Source organism: Aethalodelphis obliquidens, unplaced genomic scaffold (assembly GCF_003676395.1).
Source record: "Aethalodelphis obliquidens isolate GAN/ISIS:26980383/991018 unplaced genomic scaffold, ASM367639v1 scaffold10, whole genome shotgun sequence".
Classification (NCBI taxonomy): domain Eukaryota; kingdom Metazoa; phylum Chordata; class Mammalia; order Artiodactyla; family Delphinidae; genus Aethalodelphis; species Aethalodelphis obliquidens.
In genome coordinates, this window is record NW_020837954.1 from 25172922 (window position 1) to 25192514 (window position 19593).

General features: G+C 38.0%; 2 protein-coding genes across 6 annotated transcripts in view; one reads left to right on the forward strand and one right to left on the reverse strand.

The window, feature by feature from the left end:
* Window positions 1-17750, reverse strand: part of MAP4K5 (mitogen-activated protein kinase kinase kinase kinase 5) — a 141185-nt gene extending 123435 nt beyond the window's left edge. Inside the window, exons 1-2 of one of the 4 annotated variants that reach the window (XM_027111192.1) lie at window positions 17561-17750; window positions 17088-17304 (exon numbers count right to left, since the gene is read on the reverse strand). In XM_027111192.1, coding sequence (XP_026966993.1) covers window positions 17088-17195 — 108 coding nt within the window. In that variant the 5' untranslated portion in view covers window positions 17196-17304; window positions 17561-17750. Of the gene's footprint in view, window positions 1-17087; window positions 17305-17511 lie in introns of all 4 variants that reach the window. The other 3 variants (XM_027111191.1, XM_027111190.1, XM_027111189.1) reach the window with 3 other exon arrangements.
* A 103-nt stretch (window positions 17751-17853) lies between these two features.
* Window positions 17854-19593, forward strand: part of ATL1 (atlastin GTPase 1) — an 88982-nt gene continuing 87242 nt past the window's right edge. For both annotated transcript variants that reach the window (XM_027111193.1, XM_027111194.1), the window contains exon 1: window positions 17854-17967. The gene's annotated coding sequence lies outside the window, so the exon portion shown is untranslated. The remainder of the gene's footprint in view (window positions 17968-19593) is intronic.

Consider the following 19593-nt stretch of genomic DNA (forward strand, 5'->3'; position numbering starts at 1 on the left):
TCCATTAGGTTTGATTTTCTACTCTTCAAAAAGAATATTTTATATCTCTCTCTTAAAGCCTTCAATAATGTCTAAGCCTGTTTACTCACTCCTCTATTACCTATCCTAACACAGAATTTCACCTTTTCTTTACCTAACATTGTCCTATGCAGTCCTATGGCTTTAACAACCATCTCCAGGATAAATCTCTCCTCACCCAGCTCCAGACTCCTAAATCCATGGAAACCTGACAGGCATGTCAACCCTAACATGCTTAACACATAACACTCAGTTTTCTCTGCTCCATAAACCCATTCATCTTCACATCTTCCCAATCTAAATAAAATTTACTGCAGCCAGCCAGTTGCTCAAGTACAAAACCCAAGGTCATTCTTCATTTCTTTCCTTCACATTCTTCACATCTGATATCTCAGCAAATAATGATGGCTTAAAAATATAAAGCAAATCCATTAACTTTCCTCTATCTTCTCTGCTATGCTCTAGTCCAGCTTGTCTCCATTAGGAATTAGCAAACTAATGTGAATGCAAAGGAATAGCAAGTCTAGGATAACCCCTAGTTTCTACATTGTACAAGTGAATACACACTGTGATTCCATTCACTAAGATGACAGACACAGGAAGATGAACACATTTTATGGGTGGAGGGGAAGGACAGTGAAGGAACATAGATAAGGGGCTCAGATTCGAACATACTTAACATTTAGGTTCCTACGGAAAACTAACTGGAGATATGGAGATATCTGGTAAGCCACTTAATAGCTCCTGAAGCTCAAGAGCTAACATGGATTGGAGACAGATTGGGCATCATCAATATTATTGAATCCAGGCCAGTAGATGACATAACCTAAGAGGAGTATGTAGAGTTAGAAGAAAAGAGATTCAAGAGCAGAATCCTAGAATATTACCCACATTTAAGGGATAGGGAAAAAAACTCTCCACAACAGATCACATGCTAGACCACAAAACAAATTTCAATAAACTTAAGAAGAATGTAATCATAGCAAGCATCTTTTCTAACCACAATGATATGAGGCTAGAAATCAACTACAAGAAAAAAAAACTGCAAAAAATACAAACACGTGGAGGCTAAACAATATGCTACTAACCAACGAATGGGTCACTGAAGAAACCAAAGAGGAAATCAAAAAACACCTGGAGACAAATGAAAATGGAAACACAACCAGCCAAAATCTATGGGATACAGCAAAAGCAGTTCTAAAAGGAAAGTTTATAGAAATACAAGTCTACCTCAGGAAACAAGAAACATCTCAAATAAACATCTAACCATACACCTAAAGGAACTAGAAAAAGAAGAACAAACAAAACCAAAAGTCAGTAGAAGAAAATAAATAATAAAAATGAGAGCAGAAACAAAATAGAAATTTTTTAAAAATGGGAAAGATCAATAAAACTAAGAGCTGGTTCTCTGAAAGATGAAGAAAACTGATAAATCTTTAGCCAGACTCATCAAGAAAAAAAGACAGAAGACCTGAATAAAATCAGAAATGAAAGAGAACTTACAGCTGACATAACATATATCAAAGGATCATAAGAGAATATTACAAACAATTATATGCCAATAAAATGGACAACCCAGAAGAAATGTACAAATTCCTAGAAACATACAAACTCTCAGGACTGAATCAGGAAGAAGCAGAAAATATGAACAGATCAATTACCAGTAATGAAATTAAATCAGTAAAAAAATTTTTTTTCCAACAAACAAAATTCCAGGACCAGATATCTTGAAAAGTAATTCTACCAAACATTTAAAGAAGAGTTAATACTTATCCTTCTCAAATTACTCTAAAAAATGGAAAAAGAAGGAATACTTCCAAACTGATTCTACAAGGCCAGCATCACCCTGATACCAAAACCAAAGACACTACAAAAAAGAAAATTAAAGAACAATATCACTGAACATAGATGCAAAAATCCTCAACAAAATATGAGCAAATTGAATTTAACAATACATTAAAAGGATTATACATTATGATCATGTGATATTTATCCCAGAGATGTAAGGATGGTTCAAAAGCTTCAAATCAATCAATGTGATACACCACATTAATAAACTGAAGAATAAAAATCATATCATCATCTTGAGAGATGCAGAAAAAGCTTTTGACAAAGTTCAGCATTCACTTATGATATCATATCATCATCTTGAGAGATGCAGAAAAAGCTTTTGACAAAGTTCAACATTCATTTATGATAAAGACTCTCAACAAAGTGGGTATAAAGGGAACATACCTCAACACAATAAAAACCATATATGACAAATCTACAGTCAACATCATACTTAACAGTGGAAAGCTGAAAGCATTTCCTGTAAGATCAAGAACAAGACAAGGATGTCCACTCTCCCCACTTATATTCAACACAGTTTTGGAAGTCCTAACCACAGCAATCAGAGAAGAAAAATAAATAAAAGGAATCCAAACTGGAATAAGTAAAACTGTGTTTGTAGATGACATTATATTATATAGAGAGAAAATCTTTAAGATGCCACAAAAAAAACTATTAAAACTAATAAATGAATTCAGTAAAACTGCAAGATAAAAATTAATATATTATTGTAGCTTTATAGTATAGTTTGAAATCAGGGAGTATGATACCTTTAGTTTTGTTTTTCTTTTTCAAGATTGTTTTGAAACCTATTGTGTCTCTATATACTAGTAATTAACTATCAGAAAGAGAAATTGAGAAAACAATCCCATTTACAATTGCATCAAAAAGAATAAAATACACAGGAATAAATCTAACCAAGGTGGTAAAAGACTTGTACTAGGAAAACTGTAAGACAGTGATGAAAGAAACTGCAGACAACAGGAACAAAGGGAAAGATATGTCATGTTCATGAATTAGATTAATATTATTAAAATGACCATACTACCGGCGGCAATCTACAGATTCAATGCAATCCCTGTCAAAATACCAACGGCATCTTTCATGGAACTAGAACAAATAATTCTGAAATTTATATGGAAACACAAAACATTCCAGATAACCAAAACAATCTTGAAAAAGTAGAACAAAGCTGGAGGTATCACACTCCCTGATTTATACTATAAAGCTACAGTAATCAAAATGGCATGGTACTGGCACACAGGTCAATGGAACAGAATAGCAAGCCCAGAAATACCCACACTTATATGGTCAATTAATCTATGGAAAAGGATGCAAGAATATATAATGGGGAAAAGACAGCCTCTTCAAGATATGGTGCTTGGAAAACTGGAGAGCTACATGAAAAAGAATCAAACTAAATTACTTTCTCACACCATATACATATACCTTAAACTCAAAATGGATTAAAGACTTAAATGTAAGACCTGAAACCATAAAACTGAGGAAAACATAGGCAGTACACTATTTGACATTGGTCTTAGCAATATTTTTTTGAATATGTCTCCTCAAGTAAGGGAAAAATTTAAAAAACTGGACTACATCAAACTAAGCTTTTGCACAGCAAAGGAAACTACCAACAAACAAAAATGCTGCCTATTGAATGGGAGAAGATATGTGCAAACATAATATCCCCTAAGGGGTTGATATTCAAAATACATAAATGGCTCATAGAACTCAACATCAAAGAAAAAGAAAAAAACCAGATTAAAAAATGGGCAGAGGACTTGAACAGACACTTTTCAAAAGACACAGACAGCCAACATACATATGAAAAAATGCTCAATACCACTAGTCAGAGAAATATTAATCAAAACCACAATGTCACAGCTATCAGAATGGCTATCACCAAAAAGACAACAAATAAAAAGTGTTGGCAAGGATGTGGAGAAATGGGAACCCTTATGCACTGTTGGTGGGATGTAAACTGGTGCAGTCATTATGGAAAACATTATGAAGGTTCCTCAAAAATTCAAAAATAGAACTGCCATATAATCGAGCAATATCACTTCTGGGCACGTATGTGAAGATAACAAAAATACAGATTCAAAAAGATACATGTGTGCCACTATTCACTGCAGATTTATTTACCATAGCCAAGATATGAAAGCAACCCAAGTGGAGATACACACACACACACACACACACACACACACACACACACACACACAGAGGAATATTACTTAGCCATAAAAAATGAAATCTTGCCATTTGTGACAATGTGGATAACCTCGTGGGTATTATGCTAAGTGAAATAAGTCAGACAAACACTGTATGATTTCACTTGTATGTGGAATCTAAAGAACAAAATAAACAAAACAAAACAGAAACAGATCAAAGAACAAACTGGTGGTTGCCAGAGCGGAGGGGGATAAAGGATGAGTAAAACCAAGTGAGGGAGGTTAAGAGGTACAAACTTCCAGTCATAAAATAAATAAGTCACAGTGATGTAATATACAGCATAGGGAACAGAGTCAATAACATTGTGCAATAAATTTGTATAGTGATGGATGGTAACTAGACTAACTGCTGTCATCATTTTGTAATGTATAAAAATATCAAATCACTCTGTTGTAATGTGAAACTAATATAATACTGTAAGTCAACTACACCTCAATAAAAATTAAAAAAATAGGTAGGTAGGTAGGTAGATAAGAAGGAAGGAAGGAAGGGAGAAAGGAAGGAAGGAAACAGACAAAACTAAAACTACAACTACTCTAGAGATACTGTTCTATTAGAATCTCAGTTTGGAGGAAATTTTAGAAATGATCTAATTCAATCTTTTTTCTAAAAAAGCAATTTTCTTCTATTTAGTTTATGGAGGTCATTTGATCAATCTCATACATTCATTTTGTAGGATAAATTTAGTTGTATAAAGACTTTTTATGATAAGCAAAATCTACTTTCCTATAATTTCTCCTCAATGGTCCCAGTTTTGGTCTGTGAGATAAAGCTGATTGAGTCTATTGCTCCTATGACAAATTTCAGATATCTAAATTCATTGATTTATTCAGTAAGTATGTATTGATTTATTCAGTAAGTATGTATTGCCATTCTTATGGCAGTTAGGGGACCTAGTTCTAATTTTAACTCTCCTCAGACAGAAACATAAAAGCTCCCTTCTATCTATGGATGAAACATGCTAACTTCTTCAACATGCTACATACAGATTCCAGACCCTTACCACCATTCTGATTACTATGTGTTTTGCCTATGTGCTCAAAGTCTGATGTCCAACAAAAATGATAGTAGTTAAAATATTAGATTCATTACAAAAGTCATGTTATAAGTGACTTTTTTCTTCAAATTTCTATAAAGTTATGATATTTTTAAAATTTAAAAATATATGTTGAAAGTGTTATATTCAAACACAATGCAGTAGTTTATCCTGTGGTAAGAGTAAAGTGCTTCATTTTACATTCTATTATAAATCTTTTTGGGAAAACAGGAGGTCGTAAACACATATTATATACTATATAAATTATCTAAATTTCAAGGAAACCACTTCCATTAAGATTATCAAATTTATGTCAACAAAATATAATAAGGGTGGAGCCACACAGCATACCCTCCACATGAAAATTTAATATAAAGATCAGTCATTCATTATTTTTTCATTTACTCAGCATCCCTTATGCATCAGGTACTTTAGGTATGAGGGTAGTACTGGTGGGATGACAGCAAAGAATTAAAGATTTATCTGCCTTGTTTGAGTTTCAATGGGACAGATTTTAGATCCAAACAGGAAAGTTTTCTATAGCTTAAAAAGGAACCAACTGCTTCTAGTATATCATTATTTAAATAAGTTAACTGACCCTTTGTCAAGGATAGGGTAGGGGACATATGTACTGTGTAAGAGGTCCCTGCCAGCTCCCAAATTCCTTAATTTTTGTGAAGCAAGTTATTTCCAAGCTGCCTTCCAGATCTAGACAGGTGCTCCCTCTCCCACAGAAGGAGGCTGTACTGCAGGGTTTGCCCCACTACCAGGCAGACATATTCAGAGTTTAAGGCCTGACTGTTAGGGTGACCCCAAATCTGTCCAGATGACTTATATCTCAGGACACACTAAAGCCTTAGTATGTTAGGATACTTACTTGCCTTTGAAAAGAATTTTTCTAATCCTCTCCTAATACAGATTGATTTTACTAAAGGGAGCATTCCTTCTAGAGGATTACTTAAATTGTAATTATCTGGAGGCCCTCATGGCAAAGCAAAAGGAGAAAAGGGCTTGAGTTAAAATTAAAAGTGGTAGGGAAAAATCAAACACGAAAACATAAGTGTAAAATAAGGTAACAGAAATACATTACATTACATTATTAATAATAAAGAGGTAAGAAATATGTAAACTCTCAATCACTGCTGGTGGGTGCAACTATTGAGGGGAATAATAGGTCAAATTCACTGAAACTTTAGCCAGAAGGACTCCCCCAGGATTGGCATCTCTTGCTCCATGTGCAGCCACATTTTCATGCAGTGTAAAATTAACAACATGGATAAAAATCTCATCACAAGGAATAAAAGAAAATTTAATTCTAGAAATTTACTTAAAGAAATAATTAGATATGTGAAAAGAATTTGTTCAAGGATACGGATCACAGCATGCTTATAATAAGGAAATACTGGAGATAATCTGCTTGTTCAACAATAATGAATTAAACACTGTACAATGATACAAGGAAATAATACACAAATATTAAACGTGTATATCTACTCACATGAAAAGTTGTTTGTGACATACTGTTAAATGAAAAAAGTACCTTATCAAATATATATGCTATATACTATATATAGTATGTTTAAATATATGCTTATATAATATATATTATGATCTATGTATGTGTCCTTAATATGACTTTTTAAAAGTCTTGAAAGATATACAAAAATGTTCATCTTTCGGTAAAAGAGGTACATGTAATTTTTCATTTATTCCTATATCCAAGTTTTCGAAAATAAACACATATTATTTAAAATGTATTTTTTGAAAAGGTAGGAAAGAAGGCTATCTATTCTGAGGCGAGGACGAGAGAGGCAAATAGGAAGGCAAGTCCTACCAACGGATCTACAGAAAGAATAGGAAATTATTCATGGATAAAAAACATTATAGGGGACCCAAGCATCTCCAGTATTACAATTAGGGGCTAAAAAGCTTAAAATGCAAAAGTTGTTAATAATTTATTGCAACTTATGTCTATTAAAGTATACTGTCATGCCCACATTGGATCCTTCCTGATATTGATAAGAGGTAGGTTTAAAAAAGGACAAAAAGGCACAGGGCACCTAGAAAAGAGGGTGCATGTATGTGAGGGGTAACACATTGGATCACAAGACATCCTTCTCAAACTGTGACAAATTAGACATAGGCAAACAGAAGTAACCAGCTAATGCTACAGAAGGTAGGCTATTCTACTGCCTGAAAGAATTAGCATTCTGTTTATTTTAACTTAGAATAGCATTACCAAATCTAGTCTATGGGACTCAGCTATCTTAGGTAACAATAAGTCTAAAGTTCCAACAAAATGAGCACAAGAGAAGGCACATCAGGAAGGGTGTCTAACAACCAAGAAAAAAAAAGTTTCTCTTTTTACTTATTAACATTGTAGGGTGGCTATGAGCTATTGATAAGTTCATCTCCACAGTAAAAGCAAGTCAAGCCTGGGCTCCAATTTGGAAGTTTTAAGGGTAAGAGTAACGACCAGGTGGGTAACCAGGAAATAGTACTTCTGAAAGTTGGTGCTGAGACCTGAAGCTTATATGCATATTCAAATCAATCCAAAAAACTCCTCACCTCTCAGCAGAGGGGTAAGGCTGCCAAGTCTCATCTGACCATCTGCCCATAATTTGCTTACAGCTTATTATGTGCTAGACAATGTGTTAAGGGCTATGTATACAGCAGTGAATTTAAAGATGTAGTCCCGAGGCAGTTTGGTATAGTGGAAAGAACAGAGATTACAGAGTCAGAAGATCCGGATTCATGTCCTCACAGTGCCACCTACTACCTGTAAGATCTAGAGCAAATATCATACAACTTATGATACAACATAATATATAACATACAACTTATGATACACGCAAATATCATACAACTTCTTCTTGGGTAAACTAGAGATGATAATACATCTGTCCCACCTACTTCATAGGATTATTGTGCGAAACAAGTAATATACTGATTATGAAAGAGCTAAACAAACATTAGTCACTCATTCATTTTAATCCAATTCCATTTTTATAAAAATGTTAGAAGGTGGGGGTCTATATGACTCATGGGCCCAAACACCTCCAAGGATAGACTGGGCTATCAGCCTGGCTTCCCACATCATCTTCTCAAAATCTCAGTGGGAGATTATGACATTTAACAGACATGGTTACACTAGACATAAATTCATCTTGCCTTTTTCAAAGAGTTATCTACACTCTCTAACTTAAATAGTACTTCACATAATTGAAAAGCAATAGCCTTCTACTAACATTCAAACATGTACAAATACTCAAAATAGTCCGATGCAGCCAAGAAAAAGTGCCTGTTCCAATTTATCTGATCTAGGACTAAGTTCTCAAATTGAAAACAAAGCCCTGAAAACACAAGTATCACTTGTTTATAAGTTAATAAATATCACATGTTTCTCTTCCTGTGTATTTGGTCTGAAACCACAATTTTAAGCTAAGAGTGAAACTTTTATAAATTCTGAAAGGAAAACTAGAATAAGAAATCTAAGTCCATCCGCATTCTATCCCATTGTCTTCATCAAAAACACTGGAAATGATGGTTAAAGTGAAAATACTGAACCTATGAAAATAAAAATAATACTAGATACATTATAAGCCTAAGGCAGAGGTTGTATCTAAAAGTCAATTTTGGAACTAGAATTTATATACCTGCACCAGTGATGGCACTGTTTTATGTCTATTTTCACAACGTTGAAAGTATTTAAGACTTTTATAGTTTTCAGAACATTTCCATGAAAGTAGAAAGGCGTTTTTAAATTATTTGCCTCTAACCATGATCCAGAGCTTCACATCCACCATCAGAACCATGGTCTTTTTCCAGGCAGTCGTAACAAAAGCCTACTTCTACACAGTAAGAATAATAAATACAAAATAAGAGTTTAACCAGATGATTTGCAAAACAGTAAACATCCATAACAGAACACTTCATCCTAATAAAACATGTTTTATTTTCAGAGTAACCTTTCACAATATTTAACATAATATCTAATTAAATAACTTTTAATAAGATATCCACTAGCTTAATAAAAAGCATAATTTTAAATAAGATTCTTATTTCCCGCTGTTAACCTATTTTTGCAAGTTATTCACTCTCCCTCACCCTAACATGACAACCGAACAGTCTCTTATGTCAGATTACCAGGACACAGAAAGGATAGTATATTCACACAAACTGTGTTAGAATCCAAAAAAAAAAAAAAACAAAGAAGAAGAAGTGGGTGATGTTTTGATATCAAATGTCAGAGAAAGTACAAGCAGAATATACATCCATCCTCTATCACCTTCACATTTGGGGCCATTGGGCATGTCTATTTTATTAGCATTTAAAGATTAGAGAACACCAGTGGGGAAAGATATAGTAGAAGCAGCTACATATCCTTTGCTTGCAAAATCATGCTATTAAAAAATGACAGAGGGACTTCCCTGGTGGTCCAGTGGTAAAGAATCCGCCTTACAATGCAGGGGACACAGGTTTGATCCCTGGTGACGGAACTAAATCCCACATGCCGCGGGGCAGCTAAGCCCACGTGCCACAACTATTGAGCCCACGCACATCAACTAGAGAGCCTGTGTGCTGCAAACCACAGAGCCCATGCACTCTGGAGCCCATGCGCCACAACTAGAGAGAGAAAACCCGGATGCCACAACTAGACAGAAACCCATGCACTGCAACAAAAATATCCCGTGTGCAGCAACGAAGATCCCACATGCCACAACAAAGACCTGACACAGCCATAAATAAATAAATAAATAATTTTAAAAATGACATAGAAATGGGTAACTTACATACAACTGCTGAACTTAATTAAAATCACAATGACTTGTAGCCCTGCACCAGCCAATGAGATGCAATGGTGGCAATGACTGTGTCTCAGTTCTAATTCCTAACCCTAAGCTTACAATTTAGCTGTTCAGGTGATTCAGTAAGAGAGAGAGAGAGTTAAGACATCCTCTGGTTACCCAGATATCCACTTGGCCAACTCCTTAGTCTCTGAGCAAATCTAATCTTCTCAATGTGGCCTACCCTGTCCACCTCAATATAATTCCTCAACCTGCCTTCCCCATCCCACCCTGGCAATCCTGAACCCCTTAACTTGTTCAGTGTTTTCTTCTTTCCACATCTTTAATCACCTTCTAACATATCATACAACTTATTTATTATGTTTATTGCTTGAGGGCAAGAATCTTTGTCTACATCGTTCACTGGCGTATTCCAAGACCCCAGAACAGTGGCTGGCACATCAGAGGCTCTCTATAAATACTGGTTGAATCTTAAATACTCCTTTCCACCCTGTCATTCCCCGGCTACATTCCAGTTCCCCATTCATCAATGTGCATCATCCTAACCATACCCATAGGGGAACAACTGGGGCTGGAAATCAATGGAGGCTCTATTTCAGAGAAGGAGAGAGGGAAAGAGGGAGGAAAAAGAAAGGGAGGGAAGGAGGTTTTAAATTTATGCCCTACCTTGGTCCCCAACAATTCCATCCTAAATTTTTATATTTAATCTTCCTAAATTTTCAATTCCTCCCAAATTCTTTGTCTTGATTGCCTTCTCTGTGAAATTCCTTCTCTAAACTCAGCAACACTCCTGGTCAACTGAGTGACAAGACAATTTTAAAGAATAACAACTGGAAAACTATGATCAGTCTCAATGGAAGAAAAAAAAACAGAAACAGTGGAAAAAACATCTGTGTATCTCATTTCTTTTCCACTTCATAGCTAAGCTGCTTCAAAAAGTGGTCTACATTTCTCCTATTTCCTTACTGACCATTCAAACCTCAACTCTTCTGCTCTTAATGAACCCTTTCAACTCTTTACTTAAACGACCACTATGTTGCTCACTCCTTCAAAACATTTTTATTGAGCACTTATTATATGCCAGGCACTTAGGCTAGGCTAGCTGATTCAGTGGTAAACACAAGTCCCAGGTCTTGCAGTTTGAGCAGAGAAGACTGACAGCAACAATGATGAGTGACAAATGGTAAGTATTATGTAAGAAGTCAAACAGCAGACAGATATGACCTTATCTAAAGGACAGAAAAGGCCTCACTGAAAATGCAATGTTTAAAGAGAAATGCAAACAGTAGAAGACAGATGAAAGACAAGAGGAAGACTGTTCTAGTTAAAGGAAATAGTACCTGCAGAAACCTGAAGGACAGAGTAGAGTGCATATAAAGAACCGAAGGAAATTCAGTATGGTTAGTCTCAGGACAGGCAGGGCCTTAAGAGCCATGTCATTCTAAGACTTTATTCTATGAACAAGGAGAATAAAAGGGAATGACACAAAACCTCAGATTTATATTTTTTGGAAGATGAAAACATTTGCCTTACTAGAGTGGGAGGAAACAAGAATGAACACAGGAAATGATAGAGAAGAGTTCTTGAAACTCTTGATTTCTATGGAAAGAACTTCATCATAACATTCTGTTTCTTCTCAGACACCTTCAATACATTATTTTCTTCTGCCACTACTCTAAGACTACTGCCTTTACTCAGCTCTCCTACAAATGTACTCTCCTGGGTGACCTCACCTATACTACACAGGTACCACCCCATAAAGTGACAATGACTCCCAAACCTGTATCCCCAGTCCAGCTCTCTTAAGGACAGAGCTGAACTTCCTACCATGCACTGGACATAACCACCTATACACTGTCATACATCCAAAACCAAACACAAGATCCAGACCCCACAAATCTGGTAGTTCCTAATTCTGCTGATGGCACCAATGTAGTCACCCAAGGCAGAAATTCTGAATGCCACTGACTACCTGTTTGTCCCTCACTCATCACCACGTATATTTGATCATCTAAATCTATCAGTTCCTTTCATCCCTATAGTTCCAGAAACTTTGTCTAATGAAGCCTCTACACCATGAGAGATTCCCTCCTAAAGTCTTTCTTCAGTTTACAGGAAGAAGTCCAAATTCTTTGCTATGACATACAAGGTCCATTATCTGGTCCTTTTCTGTCAGAAAATAGCTTTTGTTTGCCATCTATGGAATCCCTGCCAGATTTGGTCACACGAAACTTGGAAAGCAGAAGCAGATCCCTCAAGACTCACTATGGTTTCTCAAGCCACCAGGTATTTGCACACCCTATTCCCACAGCCTAAAATTTCTTTCCCGCCTTGTCCACCTGGAAGTCACCCTGCACTCTTTTAAAATCCAGTCAATGTCCCCTCCGCTTTTAATCTTCCCTGGTTCACATCATAGTTCTCTCTCCTTTCCTCCCTTCCCCAGTCCCCACAAAAAACAGAGTTGGGCATATCTTCCACTTCACTTCTATTCTGGCACTTACAAAATTATGACTGTTTACATGTCTGTTTTCCTGACTACATTATATGTTCCTGTATGTTGATAGTGTACTTTCTCTTTCTCGTGTTTGCATCCCCATACCCTACCATACAGTTGGCACTCAATAAGTATTTCTTGAATAAATGAACGTTTACAGAAGTGTTGTGATGTAACAAGCTTTGTCTCTGTACAATGGGATCCTGGGGTAGGCTTTAAAGTATCAAAAGCCATTCCAGAATTGTGACTTTTGGCTTGGGGAAGAGAGAGGGAGGGCATATATTAAAAAGGGATTCATTACAGTGGACCCAGTTCATCCAGCACCCAAAGAACCCACAGAAGTGATATGACTGTGTGCCACAGATTTCTACACAAATTATAACATTTAAAATTGTAAAAATTAAAAATTGAAAACAAATATGAAACTCATAACGATTAACTAAATGAGAGTTTGTTCAATGGATCCTTTAAAAATGGTATTTTTGAAGACTATTTAAAGACCAGGGAAAATGATGGCCATTCCAATCAAGTAGAAAAAAGAGATACATCATGATTCCAATTTTATAAAAGCCATGTTTAAACATACTGGTTTAAAAACATTTAGGAAAAAAGCCTGAAATAAAGTGTATTAAATTATTAACAGTATTCATCTCTGGTAATTTTCTACAACTAATATCATTTAATAAATATTTATTGAGCATCTATCTCTCTGCTACTGTACAGTGAAAAGCAGGAGACATCTGTTCCTGTCCTCCTGGAGCTAAACATGTCACACTTTTATAATCAATCGGTAAAAGCAATACAGGTTAGAAAAAAATACATGAGATTGCCCACTCTAAATTTATAACCCACAAAAAATAAAAAAAGATTACTAAAACTTCTCTGGAATCTAGACTGGGGACAATTTTGATCTAAATATTTGGATAAAGACCACCCAAATGCCTTGTACTGTTAATTGTGAACCGTATCATGATACTACAACAGTCCAGATCACTATGGACAGAAGGTAGTAGAGGCACTAAATCTGCAGGCTTCCTCTTCCTGTTAGAAGATTTAAAAATTAATGATAATTATAAATAAAATTTGCTCAGTTGAAACTTAATCCTTCATCTTCCACCACATTTCTTTTCTCTTTTGTGTTTCTTTCCCTTCCACTATTTCCTGCTTTCACCCTCAATGATTTACCCTATTTATCTAAAAGAAGCTTTATAGATAAATAGCATTCTTCTTTCTACCAGGGAATAGCCAGTTTAAGATTGAGCTCTGCCCTCTTAAGGAGTCTCAGGGAAGACAGGCGCTTTCAAAGATTCAAAGGGGATCTGTGTTTTTGAAAAACATGAAAATAATTCACAAAAAATCTCAAAGCTGTGGTACTTTTAAAGCTCCAGCTCCATAAGATAAAAAAAGAAGTAGGGATAATATCTGACTAGAACAGCAACTAATTTACCTGCATTATTCTTCACTGTAATTATTTTGCTAGTTTACATCACAGATTGAAATTCTTCTAAAACTTCCTAGGATTTGCAGCTCATCCTAAACACAGTGATAAATAACAAAATTAAGTGCTCTGAGTTAAAAACTTCAGCACTACAGTTTGAATGTTACATGTTTTTAGGCATATTAAGGAGCAAATATAAACTGATAAAATTCTGTAGGACTTCGAATGCTGAAAATGGATATGCTATAAAATAGTTTTCCAGAAATATTTTTCCTGGAGGACTCAAATAATTGAAATTTGTAAAAATATATATACAGGATATCATAATAGGCATTACAGGAATATATAGAATATATATAGAATATTAAATGCTAAATGCTAAATAATAAAAAATACAATTTAAATATTAAATTGTATTTAATATAGAATATTAAATACAACTTAGTGTTGTATATGCCCAGATATGCCCAGTAAGTATAAAGTATAAGGTATATGCCCAGAGAATTAGGGGACAGAAAGACTGATAGCCATTCATTCATTCATTCATTCATTCCTCAAATGTTCAGAAAGTACTTACTCTGTGCCAGGCATAATTCTAGGAACTATCAGAGATAGAGCAGTGAATAAAAGAGATAAAACTCCTGCCCTCAGAGAGTATGTTAGTGGATTGAGATAGATAATAAACAAGAAAAAATAAGTAAAAAGGTGGGATGAATTGGGAGATTAGGTTTGACATAAATACACTACCATGTGTAAAACAGACAGCTAGTGGGAACCTGCCATAGAGCACATGGAGCTCAGCTTGGTGCTCTGTGATGACCTAGATGGGTGGGATGAGTGGGGGGGAGGGAGGTCCAAGAGGGAGGGGATATATGTATACATATAGCTGATTGACTTCATTGTACAGCAGAAACCAACACAACATTGTAAAGCAATTATACTCCAGTAAAATTTTTTTTAAATGACATTAGATGGTGATAAGTGCAAAGATAAAAGAAGTAGGAAAAAAAGACTGAGAGGATATAAAAGCAAGGAGGGAAGGGAGCAAGCCATGTGGCTGAGTAAAAACATTCTGAGCAGAGGCAATAGCCAGAACAAAGGCCCAAAAGTAGGAAGATGGCAACACTGGCCTGCTTGCTCTTCCTTATGTTTAAGGAAGAGCAAGCAGGCCAGTGTTGCTAGAAGAGAATGAAGGAGGGTGAAGAGTAATAAATGAGGTTGGAGAGATAAGGGGGAGGGGCTGGGGCCTCCTGGAGGCTTTGAGTAAGGTAGGATGTAACAGTTGGAAATGGGGGTGGGAGGTAATTCCAGGTAATTAGAACAAAGGAAAAGACAAAGAACCAGGGTTTTGAGGATATTTAGGAATTAGAGGCTGGCTTGGTGTGGAATGAGGATACACATAAAGTGAGGGAGCATGAATATGAGGGAAGGGGATCATTTGTGGGGAGGGTGTTTGAAAATGGTGTATGATAAATATTGTCTTGATCCTCTGTTTAGGAGCTGTTGAAGAGAGAGATAGGGCAGGGAGGCACCAGGGTAAAAGCCGAGCATTAGCTGTCCCTTTAATATAACCCTTTGCTTTCCCCGGCAAGGATAAAATCCTGCTCCAGACAGTTGCTTTAGTTGTTATATTTATAAAGAAAAAAGGTGAAGACCTTGGGAGTTTTGTGGGGAAAACATTTTAAATTTTCGTGTAGTAGGGAGGAGAGAAAATATACAAGAATTGGAATTCAGATTATTGTATTATTAACATGAACTGAATTAATTACCAATTGTGTGACTAACATGAACTAGTGTAATACACAGTGAATCATAAGATGAAGGTGACTAAAAAGTGGGACTGAGAAGGCAAATAGGAATTTCAATTGTTTAAAAAGCATTCCACAACATGTCTAATCCATGAATAAACAGTTAAGAGTTACCTACCCCTAATTCTACATAAAGAAGAGGATTCTATTATAATTACCTACTTTGAATTAAAATTATTCACAAGGCAAAAGCTGGAACCGTCCTCCCAATTCAACATCCCATACAGAACAGTACCTAGTACAGAAGATTCAAATGCTTGTTTAAAGAATAAAAAGCCTACCCATTACATTTCATCTCAATAGAATCAAACAGTGCTAGAACTGTCATAACACAACCTCAAATTGTTACTATTAATAGGGAGGATATTACACAAAAACAGAAAAGTTAGTAAGAAGGGATGTTTTTTCTTCCATATTACCATATTACCTGTAAAAAACAACATACCCTAAAGGCTGGTTAATTACCCATAAAACACAAAGCCATTTCAGGTATATGAAGGAGTGCTGTTTGGAATAATGGGATACCTAACATCATTAAATCCAATAAACAAAGCTGTTCCGAATCAAAGGAAATTTCCCTTGATATACCCATGTGAGTTGCATTAGTGCTCCCTTTCTGGAACAGAGAACAAAAAGCATAAGGCAATCTAAAACAATCTTTCCTCTTCATCCTTCAAGAACTCAGTGGATTTAGGGACCTGGGTTTGCTTCTCTATGTTTTTTTAAATCTCAAATTAAGAGTAACTCATCCTCATCATTTGTCTCAAATAAAGCAAACGAGTATAATAAAAATACAGCAGCTCTTAACCACTCTTGGTCATGGTATGTTATAAATCCCAAAGAGAGGAACTGCTAAAGTAGAAAAAGAATCATCAAGCGGATACAAATAATGAAACTTCTGCCGGGAAAAGCATCGTTCTTCACTGGGTAATGTTTGTGCACAAGTCACTCTGACCCAGTATTAGACTTAAAATTGAGAGACAGGATTTCATAGGGCTTTTTAAACCAAGATTATCCATGAAAAAGTTTTTTATGCAAATGTCGGAATGTCAACATACTTTCTGGTCTACTGTTTTCCAGGAAGCATTTTTCCATGCTAAGACAAGAACATCCTCAAGGGCAACTCCATAAGCGGATTCGAACTCCCTTGGATACCATAAATAAGCGTTAAAAACCCTTTATACCACAAAAAAGTACTACGGTAGTTTGCAAAGGTGTGTTTAGTTCTGCTTGTTGGAGCGATTAGAGCAAGCAGTGAATAAAAGGTGCCCTGAATCGAGTACACTGAACCCGGCCGCGGCATCTCCAAGATGCAACAATAAAAGCATCCTCCCCCCCTCCTCATACTTCCCCAGAAAGTGGCCCTATACCCGGGAGCCAGCGGGCCGCAGGGAGAGAGCCCGGTCTGCCTCACCTTATAGACGTCCCCGTAGGTGCCGCTGCCGACCCTCTGAACGAGCTCGTAGTCGTGCTGCGGGTTCCGCCTCAGGATGTCCGCGCCAGGCCGCAGAGGGGCCTCCATCTTCGCTCAGGGCCCGGCTCCCGCCGGCTCTGCCCGCGGCGCCCCGATTCCCGCTAACAAGGACGAGCGGCGCCGCTTCCCAACATGGAGCCTCTGCCCGCAGCTCCGCCTGCACGAGGAACGAGCAGAGGCTACAACCCCGAGCGGCCCAGCCCCGTCCCTTCCGCCCGGCCGGGGCCAGCGAACCACCGGGCCTGAAAGGGTCCCCGGCGCCTAGTCGCCGCGTTCCGGCCTCGGCCCTTCCCCCCTCCCCGGCCGCCCGCGAACTGCCGAGCCGGGTCTGCCCGCCCGCCGGGGCCCGGGGCCGGCTGGGTACCTGAGGGGAGCAGCCCCACTCTTTGTTGAGCGCCGCGCCTGGGACCTACTTCCTCGCCGGCGCCAGCGTCCTGCTTCCAGGCGCCCGCCGGCCGCTCCAGGTTCGGCGCCGTCTCCGCCTCCCGCTGCACCGCACGTTCTCTCGCGGGCGGCGGAGGGGCGTACCGTCGCCGCCGCCGCACCACGTTCTCCACCCGGGGCTGCGTCACCGGGAGACACGTTCCCGGCCAGTGTGGGTCGGCGCCCAGCTGCCCGCCCGAGTACGCCGGCCGCAGGGCCAGAGTGCCGCCCTGAGGCCTGCTCGGGACACGACACTCTCCCGGCCGGGCCGCCGCGCCCCCCGGGCCGCCGCGTCCTTTCCGGGCCCAGGCTCTGCTTCCCACCCTCGGGGCTTAGGGACGCCCCCGGGCATTCGTGGGCCGAAGCGCCTCCGCTAAACCGCCCCCCGCTTTGTCAGGTAATCTTAGAAGGTAACGGCTAGAGGGAGAAGGGTGGGCACGAGGGCGAAGGGAACGCAGCCCTCTCAGTTCAGAAAAGGTACGTTGAGGGCACTGGGCCAGGTGAGAAGTCACCTGGCAGTGGGGCACCAAGGAAGGAGGTGGGGGAGTGGAGTGCCAGATTAACTAAGTCGCGGCACACCCTACTGCACCGTCCTGTTTTGCAAATCATTCTCAGTGATACGAGTTTGAGGCTTCACTGCACGCCTGCGCAGCCTGTCTTCTGCTGAGTTTTCCCAAGACATTTCTGAAAGTCTGAATTGCTAGGAAGTCTCGATGGCCTTTATCCCTGTTGGGCACACGCGGTGTCTGAACGCGGGTATCGCTCCTTGGGTCACGAGTTCTGCAGAACCTGAAACAAAGTCAGGGACCACAACCTGGTTCTGGCTCTACCACTTCCTCAGTATGTGATCTGGGACAAGAAAGACATCGTATTTGGCAATGTCTCCGTATCCTTATCTGCAGCTTGAAAAGGATAAGGTTTTGCATTAGACACCGGAAGTGTTTATAAAGCATTTTACAGGATTATAAAAAGGGTTCTCAAAATATAAAAGGTTTTAAAATACTTCATAATGCACAGAATATGGAACAGGAGTTTAGGGAAGTAATTTGGCTGATATTAACAAGCTGTTTTGCAGTTTCAGTTCCAGTCTTGTTCTGAAGGTAGAAATAAAGTTGCCAGTTTGTACACTGGCAAAGTTATTTCTAGAGCCCAGTGAAGGTTTGAGCAAAAAAGCCAGCTAACACTTGGCCATTGCATTTAGTGACTGAAAAAAATCACAAAAGAGCAAGTTGCAGATGTTGGCTTGCGGCTTTGAACATCCAATTCAATTCCATTCTTGGGCAATGTACTCCTTGTTGTTGATCATTGTAATCAATTGCATAATGTAAAAATTAAATTCACACCTTAACAGGACAGGGAATATATGTATTTTCTTGTGCTCCGTGCACAAAGGGCACTTATTTAGGGAACATAAGTAAGCTCAGACTTAACATGCTCTATGGACAAAGCCTATGTGTTTGCTGCATTGAAAAAATGGTTGAAGAACAGTTCCTTCTTTCAGAGCTTCTTGGCACTTGTTTTGGTGGGCAAATACTTTTGGCTTCAATGACTCAAAATCTTTTCAAATGTTCTATTGGTATCCTAGTACTTATTTACTGTCATAGATTTCTTTTTTTCCCCCTTTGATCCTATAAGCATTGATTCTTTTTCTAGTCTGAAATTTATTTATCCTTACTTATTTATACCTACATTATTCCTCAGAGAATTTGAGGCAGCATACAGAAAATGCATACTATAACATAAGATAAAAATGAGGAGATAGGTATGATGTTAAAGAAAGGAAAAATAAGAAAGCAGAACAGTGTTCATAGTGTTTTTGAGATCACAGTAAACCAGTTAGTTGAGAGAGAGTTACATCTTTTCCTGATACTAAGAGTTTAGGAAAACTTACCTCATGCGCCTTCCTAAAATGAAAACTCTGAATTCCCAGTTTGAAACAAGGATAAATGTTTTTCTGACACTCCTTTAAGCATGTTAGTCTTGAAACACAATGTTTGATTTGAATTAGGCAATAAAAAGTTTG